At 42.0% G+C, this 17,313-nt stretch overlaps 1 protein-coding gene across 3 annotated transcripts in view; it reads left to right on the top strand.

The window, feature by feature from the left end:
- LOC132399823 (sterile alpha motif domain-containing protein 10-like) overlaps nucleotides 1-17,313 on the top strand; it is a 112,841-nt gene that overhangs the window by 60,109 nt on the left and 35,419 nt on the right. For all 3 annotated transcript variants that reach the window (XM_059980623.1, XM_059980621.1, XM_059980622.1), the window contains exon 3: nucleotides 13,753-13,921. In XM_059980623.1, the coding sequence (XP_059836606.1) occupies nucleotides 13,753-13,921 (169 nt within the window). The remainder of the gene's footprint in view (nucleotides 1-13,752; nucleotides 13,922-17,313) is intronic.

Consider the following 17,313-nt stretch of genomic DNA (forward strand, 5'->3'; position numbering starts at 1 on the left):
ACAGGCAGAGTGATGGGCAGAGAGAGAAAGAAAAAAAAGGAGGGGGAAAAAAACTATATCAGAGATGGAGGGGCATTAACAGAAGTCAGCAAAGTCAGTGTTCATACCATCAGGTTGGAGGCTACCCAGCCGGTATATAAGGTGTTGTTCCTCCAACTTGAGCGTGGCTTCATCTTGACAGTAGAGGAGGCCATGGATAGACATATCAGAATGGGAATGGAACGTAGAATTAAAATGTGTGGCCACTGGGAGATCCTGCTTTCTCTGGCAGACAGAGTGTAGGTGTTCAGCGAAATGGTCTCCCAGTCTGCGTCGGGTCTCACCAATACATAAAAGACCACACCGGGAGCACTGGACGCAGTATACCACACCAGCTGAATCACAGGTGAAGTGTCTCCTCACCTGGAAGGACTGTCTGGGGCCCTGAATGGTGATGAGGGAGGAAGTGTAAGGGCAGGTGTATCACTTGTTCTGCTTGCAAGGATAAGTGCCAGGTGGGAGATCAGTGGGAAGGGATGGGGGGGATGAATGGACAAGGGAGTTGCATAGGGAGCAATCCCTGCGAAAAGCAGAAAGAAGGGGGGGAGGGAAAGTTGTGCTTGGTAGTGGGATCCTGTTGGAGGTGGTGGAAGTTACGGGGAATTATACATTGGATCCAGAGGCGGGTGGGGTGGTAGGTGAGGACAAGGGGGACCCTAACCAGTGGGGTGGCGGGCGGATGGGGTGAGGCAGATGTGCGGGAAATGGGAGAGATGTGTTTGAGAGCAGAGTTGATGGTGGAAGAAGGGAAGCCCCTTTGTTTAAAGCAAGACATCGTCTTCGTCCTGGAATGAAAAGCCTCATCCTGAGAGCAGATGCGGCGGAGACGGAGGAATTGTGAGAAGGGGATAGCATTTTTGCGAGAGACAGGGTGGAAAGAGGAATAGTCCAGGTAGCTGTGAGAGTCTGTAGGCTTATGGTAGATATCAGTGAGTCCATGGGTTGTGGGAACATTTCAATGATGGGGTAAGTGTAGTTGAGTGAACACAACATTGTGGGACATCCTATGCTGTACTGTTCTAAGTTCCATGTCATCAACTTCCACAGACAACCGATGTCACCCTGAACTATCAAAACTCATTCTCAGCCAACAGTGTACCAGAATGTTGATCCCCACCATGCCTAGCAACCACAAATTTACACCTGCCTCCCCTAGCACCCCAACCCCGCCCCACAAGCACACCCTCCTACTTTTGATTCGCAATTGTACCCCCATTTCACACCTATGCTCAAACATGATTAAACCTTCTAGCATGGTCACCCTCAACTTTGACTAACATTCACGACATTCTTCTCATCACCCGATGTCTCCAGAAATCCTTCTGTCTGCTGGCCACAAACTGCCTTAGAATCCCACTGCCTGGGCTAATGCTTACAATCAAACAGTCCTCTCCCCAGACCCCAGAATCATGTCTGGACTTAACTGATTTCCTTTAAGTGCTCTGCTAGTGTAGGGTGCATTCAGGAATTGAATTGACTAAATTTCTTACATCCTTTCTTACATGAGGAGTAAAAATCCTTACATTACATCTCCTTCTGAATGTGCAATGTGCAATCATAGTAATTTATAATAATTTATAATAAATAGAACAGTCAATGTAACATAGAAATACACTCAAATCAGCGTGAGTTAATCAGTCTGATGGCCTGGTGGAAGAAGCTGTCCTGGAACCTATTGGTCCTGGCTTTTATGCTGCGGTACCGTTTCCAGGATGGTAGCAGTGGGAATAGATTGTGGTTGGGGTGATTTGGGACCCCAGTGATCCTTTGAGCCTTTTTTCACACCTGACTTTGTAAATTTCCTGAATCAAGGGAAGTTCACAACTACAGATGTGCTGGGCTAACCGCAGATTCCTGTGATTATGGGAGGTACTGATACTATACTGATACAGCCAGTCAGGATGCTCTCAATTGTGCCCCTGTAGAAGGTTCTTAGGACTTGGGTGCCCATACTTAGGACTTTTGTGCCTTTTTCACCACATAGCTGGTGTGTAGAGACCAAATGAGATCCTCAGTGATGTAGATGCAGAGGAACTTAAAGCTGTTCACCCTCTCAACCCCAGATCCATTGATGTAAATAGGGGTTAGCCCATCTCCATTCCTCCTGTAATCCACAACCAGCTGCTTTATTTTTGCTACATTGAGGGAGAGGTTGTTCTCTTGACAGCATTGCATCAGAGAAATGACTTCTTCCCTGTAGGCCTGCTCATTACTATTTGAGATTAGGCCAATCGGTGTAGTGTCATTGGCAAATTTAGTTAGCAGGTTAGAGCTGTGGGTGGCGACACAGTTATGGGTATACAGGGAGTAAAGGAGGGACTTAGTACACAGCCCAGGAGATGCTCCTGTGTTGAGAGTCAGAAGGGTGGAGGTGAGGGACCTGCCAGTGAGCTGAAAGGAAGTTCAGGATCCAGCTGCACAAGGCAGACTCAAGGCCAAGACCTCTGATCTTCCTGTTGAGCCTGGATGGAATTATGGTGTTGAATGCTAAATTGTAGTTCAAGAACAGCATTCTCACATAAGCATCCTTCTTCTCCAGAAGTAAGGAGATGGTAAGGAGAGACCTGACCTAATATAATATCTGATAAGGTGCTTTGTGTATTGGATGTCTCAGTGATAGGATTAAACATGAAATGATTATTGCTGTCTATGCAATTGACTATTAAATGTGTCTTTGCAGTGACCAAAAATTCTAGGTCCTTAATTACCCTGTAGATGGGAACCGAGGGATAGCAGCTAGAATACTGTATCGTCCTTTCTCGTTCTGTTCCTTCTTGACTTTGGTGCCGTTGGTTTTGAGCCAACTTGACATGCCTGGCAGTTCCAGGGACATTATTTTCTTTTGTATAATTGCTAATTGGGAACCTTTGACACCAGCACCACCCTGGTGACTATTGGAATGTGTAATGACTGGATGAATGATTTGGCAGCTGCTGGGAAGGCAGAAAAGGCTCTCTGGATAAATGCAGAATTTGCTGCCATTGACCAGCCTCAGGGACTTCCCGCAGCCACCCTCTGGGAATTCTCAGGGAAATCTTAGCTGCCTAAATTTTGCTGCTGCTTTATACCCTTGGTCTGCCACATTTGCTCTGTCCTTCTCCATCTGTTTCAGGGTGTTAACCCTAATATAATCTGTGTACTAACTTACAGTGCCTCACATAATATATAAGGATGTAATGCTGAGGCTTTATGAGGCATTGATCAGATCATACTTGGGGTATTGGTGAGCAGTTTTGGGTCAGTTATCTAAGAGAATGTGCTGTCATGGGAGTGGATCCAGTGGAGGTTCATAAGAATGATCAAGGGAATGAAAGAGTTAATATATGTGGAACATTTGATGGCTATGGGTCTGTGCTCACTGGAGTTTAGAGGAATGAGGGGGGATCTCACTGAAACATGTCGAATATTGAAAAGTGTACATCAAGTGGACGTGGAGAGAATGTTTCCTACATTGTGGGAGTCTAAAACCAGAGGCACAGCCTCAGGATAGAAGGACAGATATGAGGAAGAATTTCTTTATACAGAGGGTGTTGAATTTGTGGAATTCATTGCTACAGATGTCTGTGGAAGCCAAGTCATTGGGTTTATTTAAAGTGGAGGTTGATTGGTTCTTGATTAGTACGGGTGTCAAAGGATGTGGGTAGAAGCCAAAAATATGAGAGGGATGATAAATCAACCATGATGGAGTGGTAGAGCAGACTCGATAGGCTGAATGGGCTAATTCTGCTCCTATGTCTCATGTCTTACAATATTAACTTCCACCCTTTACAGAGTCCAGAATTAAAACCAGTACTTGTTTGTACCATTGAAGGACAACAGTGCTGCTAGAGGTGCTACCTTTTGGATTAGGCCACTGTTTTCTGGTTCAGATAGTAATAGTTTATTCAGCATTATTTGCATTCTCCACATTCTCAATACTTTACCCTCGACCTACATAATTGCATAATTTAGCCACACATTCATTACATTGTTTTGGGTTTTTGCTGAGTTTAAAGTAACAACTTGATTTAGTGACTGCTGCATATTAATTGCGCATTGTAATGTTTGAGTTGAGTGTCATTTATTTTATTACAGAAGGATGCATGATTTTTAAAGATTATATAGTTGCTGACAATGCATAGGTCTTTCATATGCCCTGTAATCACAAAGCTGGCAGTGTGCAATGCATAAAAATCATTCAGCCAAGGAAAAAAAAGGAAATTAGAAAGTTAAGAAGAAAAAATATTGACAGGCAGATTAACATAATTTTGATAGTGTCATAAAACATGCTTACTAAGGAACGAAGTTGAGATGAAAAGACCTGTTAATGTTATGAGGATTCTGTTACAAACATGACATTACCATATTGAGAGCTCTTTACGTGAGCTCTAGGAAGTAATGCTTCATCTAAATAGGTCATAACATAGAACGTAGAACAATACAGCACAGTACAGGCCATTCGGCCCACAATGTTGTACCGACTCTTAAAGCCTGCCTCCCATATAACCCCCCACCTTAAATTCCTCCATATAACTGTCTAGTAGTCTCTTAAATTTCACTAGTGTATCTGCCTCCACCACTGACTCAGGCAGTGCATTCCATGCACTAACCACTCCCTGAGTGAAAAACCTTCCTCTAATATCCCCCTTGAACTTTCCTCCCCTTACCTTAAAGCTATGTCCTCTTGTATTGAGCTCTGGTGCCCTGGGGAAGAGGCGCTGACAGTCCACTCTATCTATCTATTCCTCTTAATATCTTGTATACCTCTAACATGTCTCCTCTCATCCTCCTTCTCTCCGGAGAGTAAAGCCCTAGATTCCTTAATCTCTGATCACTGACTCTCTAAACCAGGCAGCATCCTGGTAAATCTCCTCTGTACCCTTTCCAGTGCTTCCACATCCTTCCTATAGTGAGGTGACCAGAACTGGACACAGTACTGCAAGTGTGGCCTAGCCAGAGTTTTATAGAGCTGCATCATTACCCCGCGACTCTTAACTTGACTTATGAAAGGTAACATTCCATAAGCTTTCTTAACTACCCTATCTACCTCTGAGGCAACTTTCAGGGATCTGTGGACATGTACCCCCAGATCCCTCTGCTCCTCCACACTTTCAAATATCCTGCCATTTACTTTGTACTTTGCTTTGGAGTTTGTCCTTCAAAAGTGCACCACCTCACACTTCTCCAGTTTGAACTCCATCTGCCACTTCTCAGCCCACTTCTGCATCCTATCAATGTCTCTCTGCAATCTTCCACAATCCTCTACACTGTCTACAACACCACCAACCTTTGTGTCGTCTGCAAACTTGCCAACCCACCCTTCTACCCCACATCCGGGTCGTTAATAAAAGTAGAGGTCCCAGAACCGATCCTTGTGGGACACCACTAGTCACAACCCTCCAATCTGAATGTACTCCCTCCACCACAACCCTCTGCTTTCTGCAGGCAAGCCAAATCTGAATCCACCTGGCCAAACTTCCCTGGATCCCATGCCTTCTGACTTTCTGAATAAGCCTACCGTGTGGTACCTTGTCAAATGCGTTACTAAAATCCATGTAGATCACATCCACTGCACTATCCTCATCTATATGCCTGGTCACCTCCTCAAAGAACTCTTATCAGGCTTGTTAGACATGATCTGCTCTTCACTAAGCCATGCTGACTGTCCCTGATCAGACCATGATTCTCTAAATGCCCATAGATCCTATCTCTAAGAATCTTTTCCAACAGCTTTCCCACCACAGACGTAAGGCTCACTGGTCTATAATTACCCGGACTATCCCTACTACCTTTTTTGAACAAGGGGACAACATTCGCCTCCCTCCCATCCTCTGGGTACCATTCCCGTGGACAATGAGGACATAAAGATCCTAGCCAGAGTTTCAGCAATCTCTTCCCTTGCCTCGTGGAGCAGCCTGGGAAATATTCTGTCAAGCTCTGGGGACTTATCTGTCCTAATGTATTTTAACAACTCCAACACCTCTTCTCCCTTAATATCAACATGCTCCAGAACATCAACCTCACTCATATTGTCCTCACCATCATCGAGTTCCCTATCATTGGTGAATACCGAAGAGAAGTATTCATTGAGGACCTTGCTCACTTCCACAGCCTCCAGGCACATCTTCCCGCCTTTATCTCTAATCGGTCCTACCTTCACTCCTGTCATCCTTTTGTTCTTCACATAATTGAAGAATGCCTTGGGGTTTTCCTTTACCCTGCTCACCAAGGCCTTCTCATGTCCCCTTCTTGCTCTCCTCAGCCCCTTCTTAAGCTCCTTTCTTGTTACCCTATATTCCTCAATTGACTCATCTGATCCCAGCTTCCTAAACCTTACATATTCTGCCTTCTTCCATCTGACTAGATTCTCCACCTCACTTGTCACCCATAGTTCCTTCACTCTACCATTCTTTATCTTCCTCACTGGGACAAATTTACTCCTAACATCTTGCAAGAGATCCCTAAACATCAACCGCATGTCCATAGTACATTTCCCTGCAAAAATATCATCCCAATTCACACCCAGACCAGTAATGCCACCCCTCCTCCCCTTTCTCCCCCCTCTCTATCCCTTTTAAAACACTGAAATTCAGGAATATTGAGAATCCATTCCTGCCCTGGTGCCAGCCAAGTCTCTGTAATGGCCACTACATCATAATTCCATGTATGTATCCAAGTTCTCAGTTCATCACCTTTGTTCCTGATGCTTCTTGCATTGAAGTACACACACTTCAGCCTTTCTACCTTACTACCTTTACACCCTTTATTCTGTTTCTCTTCCCTCAAAGCCTCTTTATGTGCGAGATCTGGCTTTACTCCATGCACAATACTTGCAGCTCTCGCATGACCTTTATCCTTCTCCACCTCACTATCTGCTCTAACACTCTGGTTCCCCTCCCCCTGAAAATCTAGTTTAAACCCCCTGGAGCAGCACTAGCAAACCTTCCCGTGAGGATGTTAGTCCCCCTCCAGTTCAGGTGCAACCCGTCCCATTGGAACAGGTTCCAGTTGTGCAGAAACATGAAGCCCTCCCTCCTGCACCAACTCCTTAGCCACGTATTTAACTGAACTATCTTCCTATTTCTGACCTCACTAGCACTTGGCACAGGTAGCAATCCTGAGATTGCAACCCTGGAGGTCCCTGTCCTTCAACTTTGCACCTAACTCCCTAAATTCTCTTTGCAGGACCTCCTCCTTCACTGCTAAACATTTTCGCCACTTCCTAGTGTCATAAGTTCATGGAATCAGAGAGAACTACAGCACAGACACAGGTCCTTCAGCTTTCTGCCTTGTCCCACCTACCTGTGCCCAGTTTGTGGCCCTCCATACTATGTACTTATTCAAACTTCTCTTACATGTTGCAATCAAACCCACATCTATCGCTTCCACTGGCAGCTCGTTCCACGCTCTTATGACACTGTGAGTGAAGAAGTTTCCCCTCATGTTCTCCTTAAACTCTTCACCTTTCACCTGTAACCCATGACCTCTCGTTGTAGCCCCACCTAAACTCAGTGGAAAAATCCTGCTTGCATTTACCCTATCTATACTCCTCATAATTTTGTATACCCATCAATTCTCCTCTCAATCTTCTACATTCTAAGAAACAATGTCCTAAACTATTCAATCTTCCCTTGTAACTCAGGTCCTCCAGACCCTGCAACACCTTTGTAAATTTTCTCTGTACTCTTTCAACCTAATTTACATCTTTCCTATAGGTAGGTCACCAAAACTGCACACAATACTCCAAATTAGGCCTCACCAATGTCTTATACAACTCAACTCCTGTGCTTGGTGCTTAGTTTTATGAAAGCCAATGTGTCAAAAGCTCTCTTTACAGCCCTACATAATGCCCCTTTCAAGGAATTATGGATCTGTATACCCAAATCCCTTTTCTCTACCACACACCTCTGTGTCCCACTATTCACTGTCTAAGATTTCCCCTGGTTTATCCTGCCGAAGTGCAACACCTCACACGTGTCTGCATTAAATTCTATTTGCCATTTTTCCATCTGGTCCAGGTCATGCTGCAAACATTGTCTACTATACTCCCGATCTTGGTGTTATTTGCAAATTTGCTGATCTAGTTTACCACATTATTATCTATATCATTAATATAGGTAATAAACAACAATGGACCCAGAATCAATCCCTGTAGACACCACTAGTCACAGGCCTCCAGTCAGAGAGACAACCATCAACTATCACTCTCTGTCTTTTCCTCCCAAGTCAATGCTGAATCCAGTTTACTACATCCTGAATGCCACATGACTTCACCTTCTAACTCAGCCTCCCTTGCAGGACTTTGTTAGAGGCCTTACTAAAGTCCACGTAGACAGTGCCCACTGCTTTTCCTTCATCAACCTTCCTCATAACCTCCTCAAAAATATTCTATAAGATTAGTTAGCCTACCATCCACAGTTCTATTTACTATCCCCAATCAGGCCCTGTCTATTCAAATACATATATACAGTATCCTCCTCCTTGGAAAACCTTCCAATCATTTACCTATGGTTCACCATAGTCAGGTTCATCAGTCTGTAATTTCTCAGCTTATTCTTAGAGACTTCCTTGAATAGTGGAACAACATAAGCTATCTTCCAGTCCACTGGCGCCTCATCCGCGGCTAAGGATGTTTTAACCAACTCTGCCAAGGTCCCTGGAGTTTATGCACTCGCCTCATAAAAGGTCCAAGGGGACACTACATCAGGCGTTTCGGATTTAACCATTTTAATTTGCCTCAACACAGCAATCACTTCCTCTTCTGGGCCTCACTACTCTTTCCCTCAGTTCTATAGACTCTGTGTCTGTCCCCGATTAAATACCAAAAAAAAATCATTTACGATCTTCCCATCTCTTTCAGCGACCAATTTTCTCTCTGCCTATTCTTATGTTCTTTGGACACTTTATTAGGTACACCTGTAGTCCTGCTCATTAATGCAAATACAGGTCTATGCATAAGCCTTAGGTACACACACACACACACACACACACACACACACACACACACACACACACATATATATATATATATATATATACACATCCAGGATGCCTAGGACTTTCGCACAGTACTGTATATTGGTTAAAATAGGAAGGTGGTTGTGAAACAGAAATAAGAGTGCTTAGCTGCTTTGTATTAGATCAGTAGTATTGAGTGTTGTTTGGTAATCGGAAAGACATAATATACACTGCTGCGCAACAGTCTTAGGCACTCTAGCTATATACAGTTTATGTGCCTAAGACTTTTGCACAGTACTGTATTTAACCAGTCAATCATGTGACAGCAACTCGATGTATAAAAGCACGCAGAGCTGGTCAAGATTTTTAGTTGTTGTTCAAACCAAACATCAGAACGGGGAAGACAGGGTTGAGTATCTGAGAAACTATAGGTCAATTGGGATGCTCATGCACAACAGTCTCTAGAATTTACAGAGTTTGGTGCAAATACTCTTTTGTTGCTGTCAATAAGTTTCAGGGAAGCGAAAATCACCAACAATCTTTACACGGTTGAAGTCACGTAGATCACATTTCTTCCCCATTTTGATGTTTGGTTTGAACAACAACTGAGATCTAGAGTACAAGAGCAAGATGTGATGCTGAAGGCTTATAAGGTGCTGGTGAGGCCTCAGGATAGAGGAACACCCTTTCAAAACAGAGATGCGGAGAAATTTCTTTAGCCAAAGGGTGATGAATTTGTTGCCACATGCAGCTGTGGAGGCCAGGTTGTTGGGTGTATTTAAGGCAGAGATTGATATTGGACATGGCATCAAAGGTTATGGGGATAAGGCTGGGAACTGGGGTTGAGGAGGAGAAAAAAAAGGATCAGGCCTGATTGAATGATGGAGCAGACTCGATGGGCCACATGGCCTAATTCTGCTCCTATGTCTTATGGTCTTATATACAATGAGGATGGTATTTTTCCTCTATCAATGTATCTTTATAAATAATAAATGTTGTATAATTGACCATCAGTTACTTCCTATGAAATTTTAAATCACATGATCATTTTATTTGCCACAGTAAAATAATATAGATCGTGTATTTTCACTGGTAGATCACTGAGGGAAAAAAAGAGTACAAATTCTCATCCCTCAGTGCAGGCAAGAATTCAAGTGACTGCACTATGTTAACATGCTAAAATTGACAGAGAATCCAAGGTCACTCTTTCAGTCTCAGGGCAGGACTATGAGGGATCTGACAATGAATTTTGTCATCTTAATTCATAGGACCATAGATAGTTGGTACCTCAGCAGCCAAAAAATTTACCAAGCAGCAATCCTTTGTTGACTGTGGTTTATCTAATACATTTTGAATCTAATCCCTCACTTTGCTGCTATGATTTGCTCTTGGATATGTTAGTCCCCATTGTTTTTGCATTTATTGCCCAGCACATTATGTAAAAAGCAGCTCTATGACCACAAGAAATAGGAACAGATGCAGATTATTCAGCCTATCAAATCCATTTCACCGTTCAATAAAAACATGACTGATCCTACTTTTTGTCAATTTTCACACCCATAACCCTTGATTCCCTGAATGAATAATCATTTATCATAGATTTCAATATATTCAAGGGGTTTTTTTTCGCTCATGACTTTCTAAAGTAAGGAATCTCAAAACCTCACAAATGTTCAAAGGAAAATATTTCTTTCCCATCACAGCTGTGCATAGGTCCCTTTCATGTGTGCCCTTTGTTCCCCAACCATCCTACTTGGGGCTTTACTGTCCCTTAAGGCAAATGCACTTCCTGAATTTAGCCTATCAACCTACCTCAGAATTTTTTATGTTTCAACCTTTCTTTCTTCTAAACTCTAATGATTTCAAACCCAACTTGTTCAACTTTTCACTATAAGAGAATTCCTCCCATACTTGGGCTCATTCTAGAACCTTCTCGGAATTGCCTCCAATGATGGATATTTATCCTTAAGTAAGGGATGTTTGATCTGATTATACCTTGTACAAACAAAGTACAGATTAGTTATTTTTATACTCCTGCCGCTTGTAATGAAATCCAGCATTCCCTTAGCCTTCTGGATTCTCCAACACCACTCTGCCAGCTTTCTGTTTTTCAGACCCTTTTGTGCTACAGCTTTTTAGCAATCTCTCTACATGATCCATTTTATCATTCTTCCTTCTAAAGTAAAGAACTTCACACCTTCCCATATTATTCCCCATTTGCCAAAGGTTTGATCATTTCACCTATCAGTATCTCTCTGTTTTGTCTGTACTCTCCTAGATTATCTTTTCCCTCTACTTTTGTTTCCTACACACCTTTTGCTACAGTACATTTATTTTCTTCATCTAAATCTTTAATATCTGTGGTAAACTGCAGCAGTTCCAGATATGATACATACTGTACATAGAACATAGAATGATGCAGTACAGGAACAGAACCTTCATCCCATGATGTTTTGGTGAGCTAATTAAACTAGTAGTTAAAAACCTAACTAAACTAGTCCATTTAGCCTACACAATGCACATATCCCTCCATTTTCTGCATATTCACGTGCCTATCCTAGAGCCGCTTGAACAGGTCTTTCACGTCTACCTGCACCAACACCCAGGCTGCACAATCCAGCCACCCATCATTCTTCATGAAAAAAATCTTATCCTGTACATCTTCTTAAAGGTATGTCCTCTAGTTTTAAACATTTCATCGCCGGAAAGAGATAGTATTTATGTATCTCATAATCTTATAAATCTCAGTAAGATCTCTCCACAGCCTGTGCTGCTCCAGAAAAAGCAACCCAAGATTGAACAAATTCTGTTATCGCACATTCCCTCGAATTCAGGCAGCATCCTGGTAAACCTCTTCTTCACTCTCTCTATAGCCTCCACATCTTTCCTTTATTGGGCTGACTGGCATTGAACGTAATAATCCAACTCTGAAACATAACTTTACGACTCTTGAACTTAATGTTTCAAATTCACCTTCTAGATAAGCCTCCGGTGTGGGACCTTGTCAAATGCCTTACTAAATTCCATGTAGACAACATCCACAGCTCTGCCTTCATCATTGTCCTTTGTCACCTCCTCAAAAAACTCAATTAAGTTAGTAAGAAATACCTTGCCCCATGCCCCATATTGTGTGGAATGAGCTTCCTGTAGAAGTAGTAGAGGCCAGTTCAGTTGTGTCATTTAAGGTAAAATTGTATAGGTATATGGGCCGGAAAGGAGTGGAGGGTTATGGGCTGAGTGCGGGTAGGTGGGACTAGGTGAGATTAAGGGTTCGGCACGGACTAGGAGGGCCAAGATGGCCTGTTTCCGTGCTGTGATTGTTATATGGTTATATGGTTACCCAACAACATCCCTTTAGTTACAGGTTGCCAACTTGAAAATGACCCACATATTCCTATTTCATGTTTCCAGCTAGTTAGTTAACCCTTTACCATGATAATGTATTGTAAAGTAACTTCTTTCATGGCACCTTATCAAATGTGTTTTATAAATCTGAATTTATTACATTGATTAGTCCCACTCTAATCACTAGTTGATAGTTCCTCAAAGTACTCAAGTGAATTTATTAGACATAATTTCCTCCTCATGAGGCCATACTGTCACTTTTTGATCAGATCATGATCTTTCATATGCTCTATTATTACCTCCTTAATAATTGATTTCACTAAATCACCAGCTGTTTTACATCTCAAATTGGTTTTGAATATGAGGATCAATCAAACATCTTTACAATTCTTAAGTTAGCTGGTGTTTAGGCCAGCAATGAAAGTTCTCCTTTTCTGGCAGTATTCAGGATTTCCTTCATTGTGTCATTAGCTTCTTGTGGTTTTCACTACCGTTAACATAAATGTTCCGAGTGGAGACTCACGATTCTTCATTGTTGTTTTCTGTAATAATTTCATTTACCAGTCAGGGTTGTTATCCCTGAGCTGAACCCCTGAACCTGGACCACTCTTAGTCTGCCCTCTACCCTTTGACCTATTTGGCATGGGTGACCCTAACAAGAGCCAAAGCATAAAGCCCTGACTCCAGCCAGCATAGCTCTCTGGCTCACTGAGGCATGCAAGCTTCCAAACCATGACAAGGGTGTGGTTCTCTTGGAGGAATCCTTCAGGGTCCCTCCAGAATTTTAAGGATTTTGGGGAAGATTTCAACCAGTGTGTCTATTATCTATGCGGCCACTTACTTTCAGATCCAAGCAGTATAAAGCTGTCAAATCCAAGGGATTAATCAGCCTTTGACCCCATTGATCTGTCTAATACTAATTTTCTAGTGTTGGGATGAGTTTTAATTCTTCCCATTATATTAATATTGTTCTGATGTTTATGTGTCTTCTACCACAAGGACCAAGATGAAATGTGTTTGACTCATCCGCCATTTTTGTGTTCCCCACTACCGCATCCCCAGCTTCATTCACTAAGGAGATTATTTTTATTGTGACATCTCTATTTGATGTACTTAAAGAGTCTTTTGTTGGTAATTTTATTTTTCCTGTGAACTTGCCCTCAGTATGTTCAGTATGGCTCCATATTATCCTTGGTAGAAAAGATATGACAGGAAATTGTAATTATGAGAAACAAACCCTCATTTGTAACAGCTCTCATTTTAGTCACTATAAAATATGGAGTGTTGCAAGTCTAGTATACTGGGGCTGACCGTCAAACTTGGAACTCCACATACCCCCTAACTGGAGAAATACAAGAAGCACACAATCTCTGCAGAATAACAAAGATAATTTATGTTCAATAATTCAGTTTATTTCACTTTATTTTGCAGATCGGATCCAGTGATGGGTATTATAGTTTTCACACGAGTCCGACATTCACAAGACATGCCAAGCCTGTAGTACTCTGGACCCAGCAGGATGTTTGTAAATGGTTAAAGAAACATTGCCCCCACAATTATCTGACCTACGTGGAAGCTTTCTCTCATCATGCAATAACAGGTATATTCTAGGAACTTGTTACAAGAATTGAATGACTATTATAATATTCATTTAAAACACTTTTACTGAGTTTTCAAATTAAATTTAGATTTGCTTAATCTATGTGTATTTTTAAGGGCAATTTCAAAAATCTTTTATGGTATACTAATATGTTAAAAATCATATTTCTGGCAGGGAAAGAGGAAACAACAGCTGTGATTGTTATTTGTGACATCTTCCAATGTGTTTCAAATTATTTAGACATTGCTGTTAAGTTTGATGGGAAAATCATGCTATGACCAACCTCTTCACGATGTAAAATTTCACCAAAGTAGCAATCTTTGACCAAGTTACAAAACACTTAGAAAACTTCCATAGCCAAAGCTTAAAAATAGCTACAAAATATTACATGGAACTAGTAATAGAATTAGACATTTGAGATAGTCAATATCATTTTGTGTGGGGGAGAGATCCAGTCTCACAATTTGTTTGAGTGTTTTGATCAGTTAATGTAGTGAAATTGATTTTGTCTATGAGGACTATCGTAATGCTACTAGCAAGATCTCTCATTCTAGGCTGGTCCAAAAAATCAAGTCGCATGAGATCCCTGGTGCAATGGTAAATTGGATAAAAAATATAGAAAATATGGGGTTGTTCTTCTGACTTTTGGATTGCAACCAATTGCGTTCTGCAAGGATCTGCACTGGGACCTATATTGCTTGTAATATGTCTTTATGATCTGGATGGAATCTTGGGTGCTCTGATTAGTAAATTTTGCAGGTGACACAAAAATCAGTAGAGTCATAGATCTCTAAGGCAGCAGGATATAAATCAGTTGGACATTCGGGGAGGGGAATGACAGATGTAGCTTTATCTGGACCACAGTGAGGTAATGTGTTTTGGAAGGATCTAAACTAAACTGGTTTGATGTTTCATACTCTGTGTGTTGTTCAACTCACTTTTTGCCATTTGCGCAATTTGTTCTTTTTTGAGCACTGGGTGTTTGATGTTTTCTGGAAAAACTTCCATCGTATTTCTTTGCTTCGTGGCTGCCTGTGGGAGGACAAATCTCTGAGGTGCATTCTGAATACATACTTTGATTATAGATGTACACTGAATCTTTGAATCTTTGCATTTTTTCTTGATCATTGGGGGATAGAAATACATAAATATTTCCAATAGCCCAATAGAAATACATAAAATTATGAGATGCATAGATTGGATAAAGACACAAGGTTCTTTCTCCAAGATGGAAATGGCACAATACTGGAGGGCAGGGGTTAAAGGTGAGGGGGAAAGTTTAAAGGACATTTGCAACGAAATATTTTTTTAAACCCAGAGAGTGGTAGGTGCCTGGAACATGCTGACAAAGGGGATGTTAGAAGTAGATATGACAATGTTTAAGAGGCATTTAAATAGAATATGAACAGGCAGATGGAATTATCTTGGATTGTTATCATGATTGTCGCAAACGTGGTGGACTGTAGGGCCTGGTCGTCTGTTGTATTGTTCTATGAAATGCAACAAACAGTAAAGTAACCTTTTATGAATCTTTTCGGCTTTTTGCCCACTAGTTATGAGTGTTGAAAGAAGTTCAGTGAAAGAATAAGTTATCACGGTAGCTTAATGCATGGACAAATTTTCAGCATTATCCGGAGACACTGCTCAGTATGTACATCACATTGCCTGCCGATGTGATGTACATGCTGGCTTTCATTTACTAAAATACCCCTCTACAGTCTTTGGATTTAAGTAATGGGGACCACTCGGTCTAAATCTCCTAATCTCAATGACCGAGCTGGTGATGGCCGCTGCTGGAGCAATCATCAGTAGGGATATGGCCAAATGTGGTGCTGAAGCAGTTAGAAATATTGGTTCCCCTGATACCTAATACTTCCCTGATCGAACACATGCTCTCTACTGAGTGACAAGATGCAGATGGCGTAGACGTGGCCTTTTATTTTGTTCAGCCTCAGCCAGCATCACCCCACTCCTCTCCCCTGTCTTTCTCCCATTTCAAATGTGCAAGAAGTGCAAGACAGACTATGCCACCACAGCAAGAGGAGGGAAATGTTGAACACATATCCAAACTTGCTTCTGTCCTTGACTTTTGCTACAGAGGACTCAGAGGCCTGATGGAGAAGGCTGCAGGGAAAGGCTGAAAGACTTGTAAAATGACATTTTTAGGACAATGGGTTGAAGGTGAGAAAACCTATGCACAGCTTTAAGGAGCATGATGATCCGAGCTCCAGCCTGGATCAGTCAGTGCATGGAACCCATCCTGTGCAGGGTGGAACTCATGGCTAATTTGATAAGCTCACTAACTCTGTTAGTTGTTTCCGATGGCCAATGGTAGTTTCCGCTGCAGCAAAAGCGATGGTCACGCATTGTCTGAAAACAGCAGGGGAATTCAGAATGGTGTCATGCAATCTGTCATGAAAGACTGGTGCCAACACAGGTTGCAGAGTGCAAGTGATGCTGAAGTGTAGCTGTGGGGAAGTAACTGTAACTCTGTGACATTCAGATGCATTGATCCTCCCACAATTGCCATTCACACAGTGTCTTTTCGGTTGCCTGTCAATTCACCGGCCTATTTTGTTACCATTCAGGATGAGAAGGTGCTGACCATAGCCAGACAGATCAGAGTTGCTCATGATTATCGACAAACCTTGTCAGCTATCATCTTCAATGAACTTCTGCAGCCTTTTCCCAACCATGCTGCAGTCACTGGGGGGGGAACGAGACAGAATCACGAGAACAGGCAAAGCCATATCAGCTGACAGATATGAAGGAAATGAGCAAAGATGATTGGTTATCGATTGTGTGTAATATGACAAATGATTATTTAATTGTGTGTTCAGGTTTACAATGTGGCCAAGTTGACATTGTGAAGGCCAGTGACAGAGAGGAGTTAAGCAGTGTGGCCATTCTGGTGCCTGGGGAATGAGAAGCAGTTACCTCCCTTGTTACCAGCTATAATTGTAACAACTAAAGCATAGAGGCACAAGGAGGAAAGTTAAACAGCTTTTCTTTGTGCTTGGACTCTCTTCATCTTGTGCAATTGTTTAATCTTCCTCTTCATACCCCTGTGCTTCAGTTTTTGTAACAATAGCTGGTAACGGGTTGTTTCTTAGGATAGCAAAGAAGCAGCAGATGAGAGCGGATTTGCACACTACCCAAGAGAACAGTGAATAAGATGTAGGATCAAGCTTCATATTTCAAACCTTCTATTAACCACTTAAGGGATTCACATGATACACAGGCTGAGTTGTGAAATGTTCTTTAGTCTTGTCCCTGCTGACTACTCCTTCAATAGCAGTAAATATAACTGAGTCAGTCCTTTGTATTCACAAGAGTTTTATTTTACAACCTGGCAGCAAAGATTGGATATGTGCAAGCCGCTATCAATCTGA

This window comes from Hypanus sabinus, chromosome 9, assembly GCF_030144855.1.
Source record: "Hypanus sabinus isolate sHypSab1 chromosome 9, sHypSab1.hap1, whole genome shotgun sequence".
Lineage (NCBI taxonomy): Eukaryota > Metazoa > Chordata > Chondrichthyes > Myliobatiformes > Dasyatidae > Hypanus > Hypanus sabinus.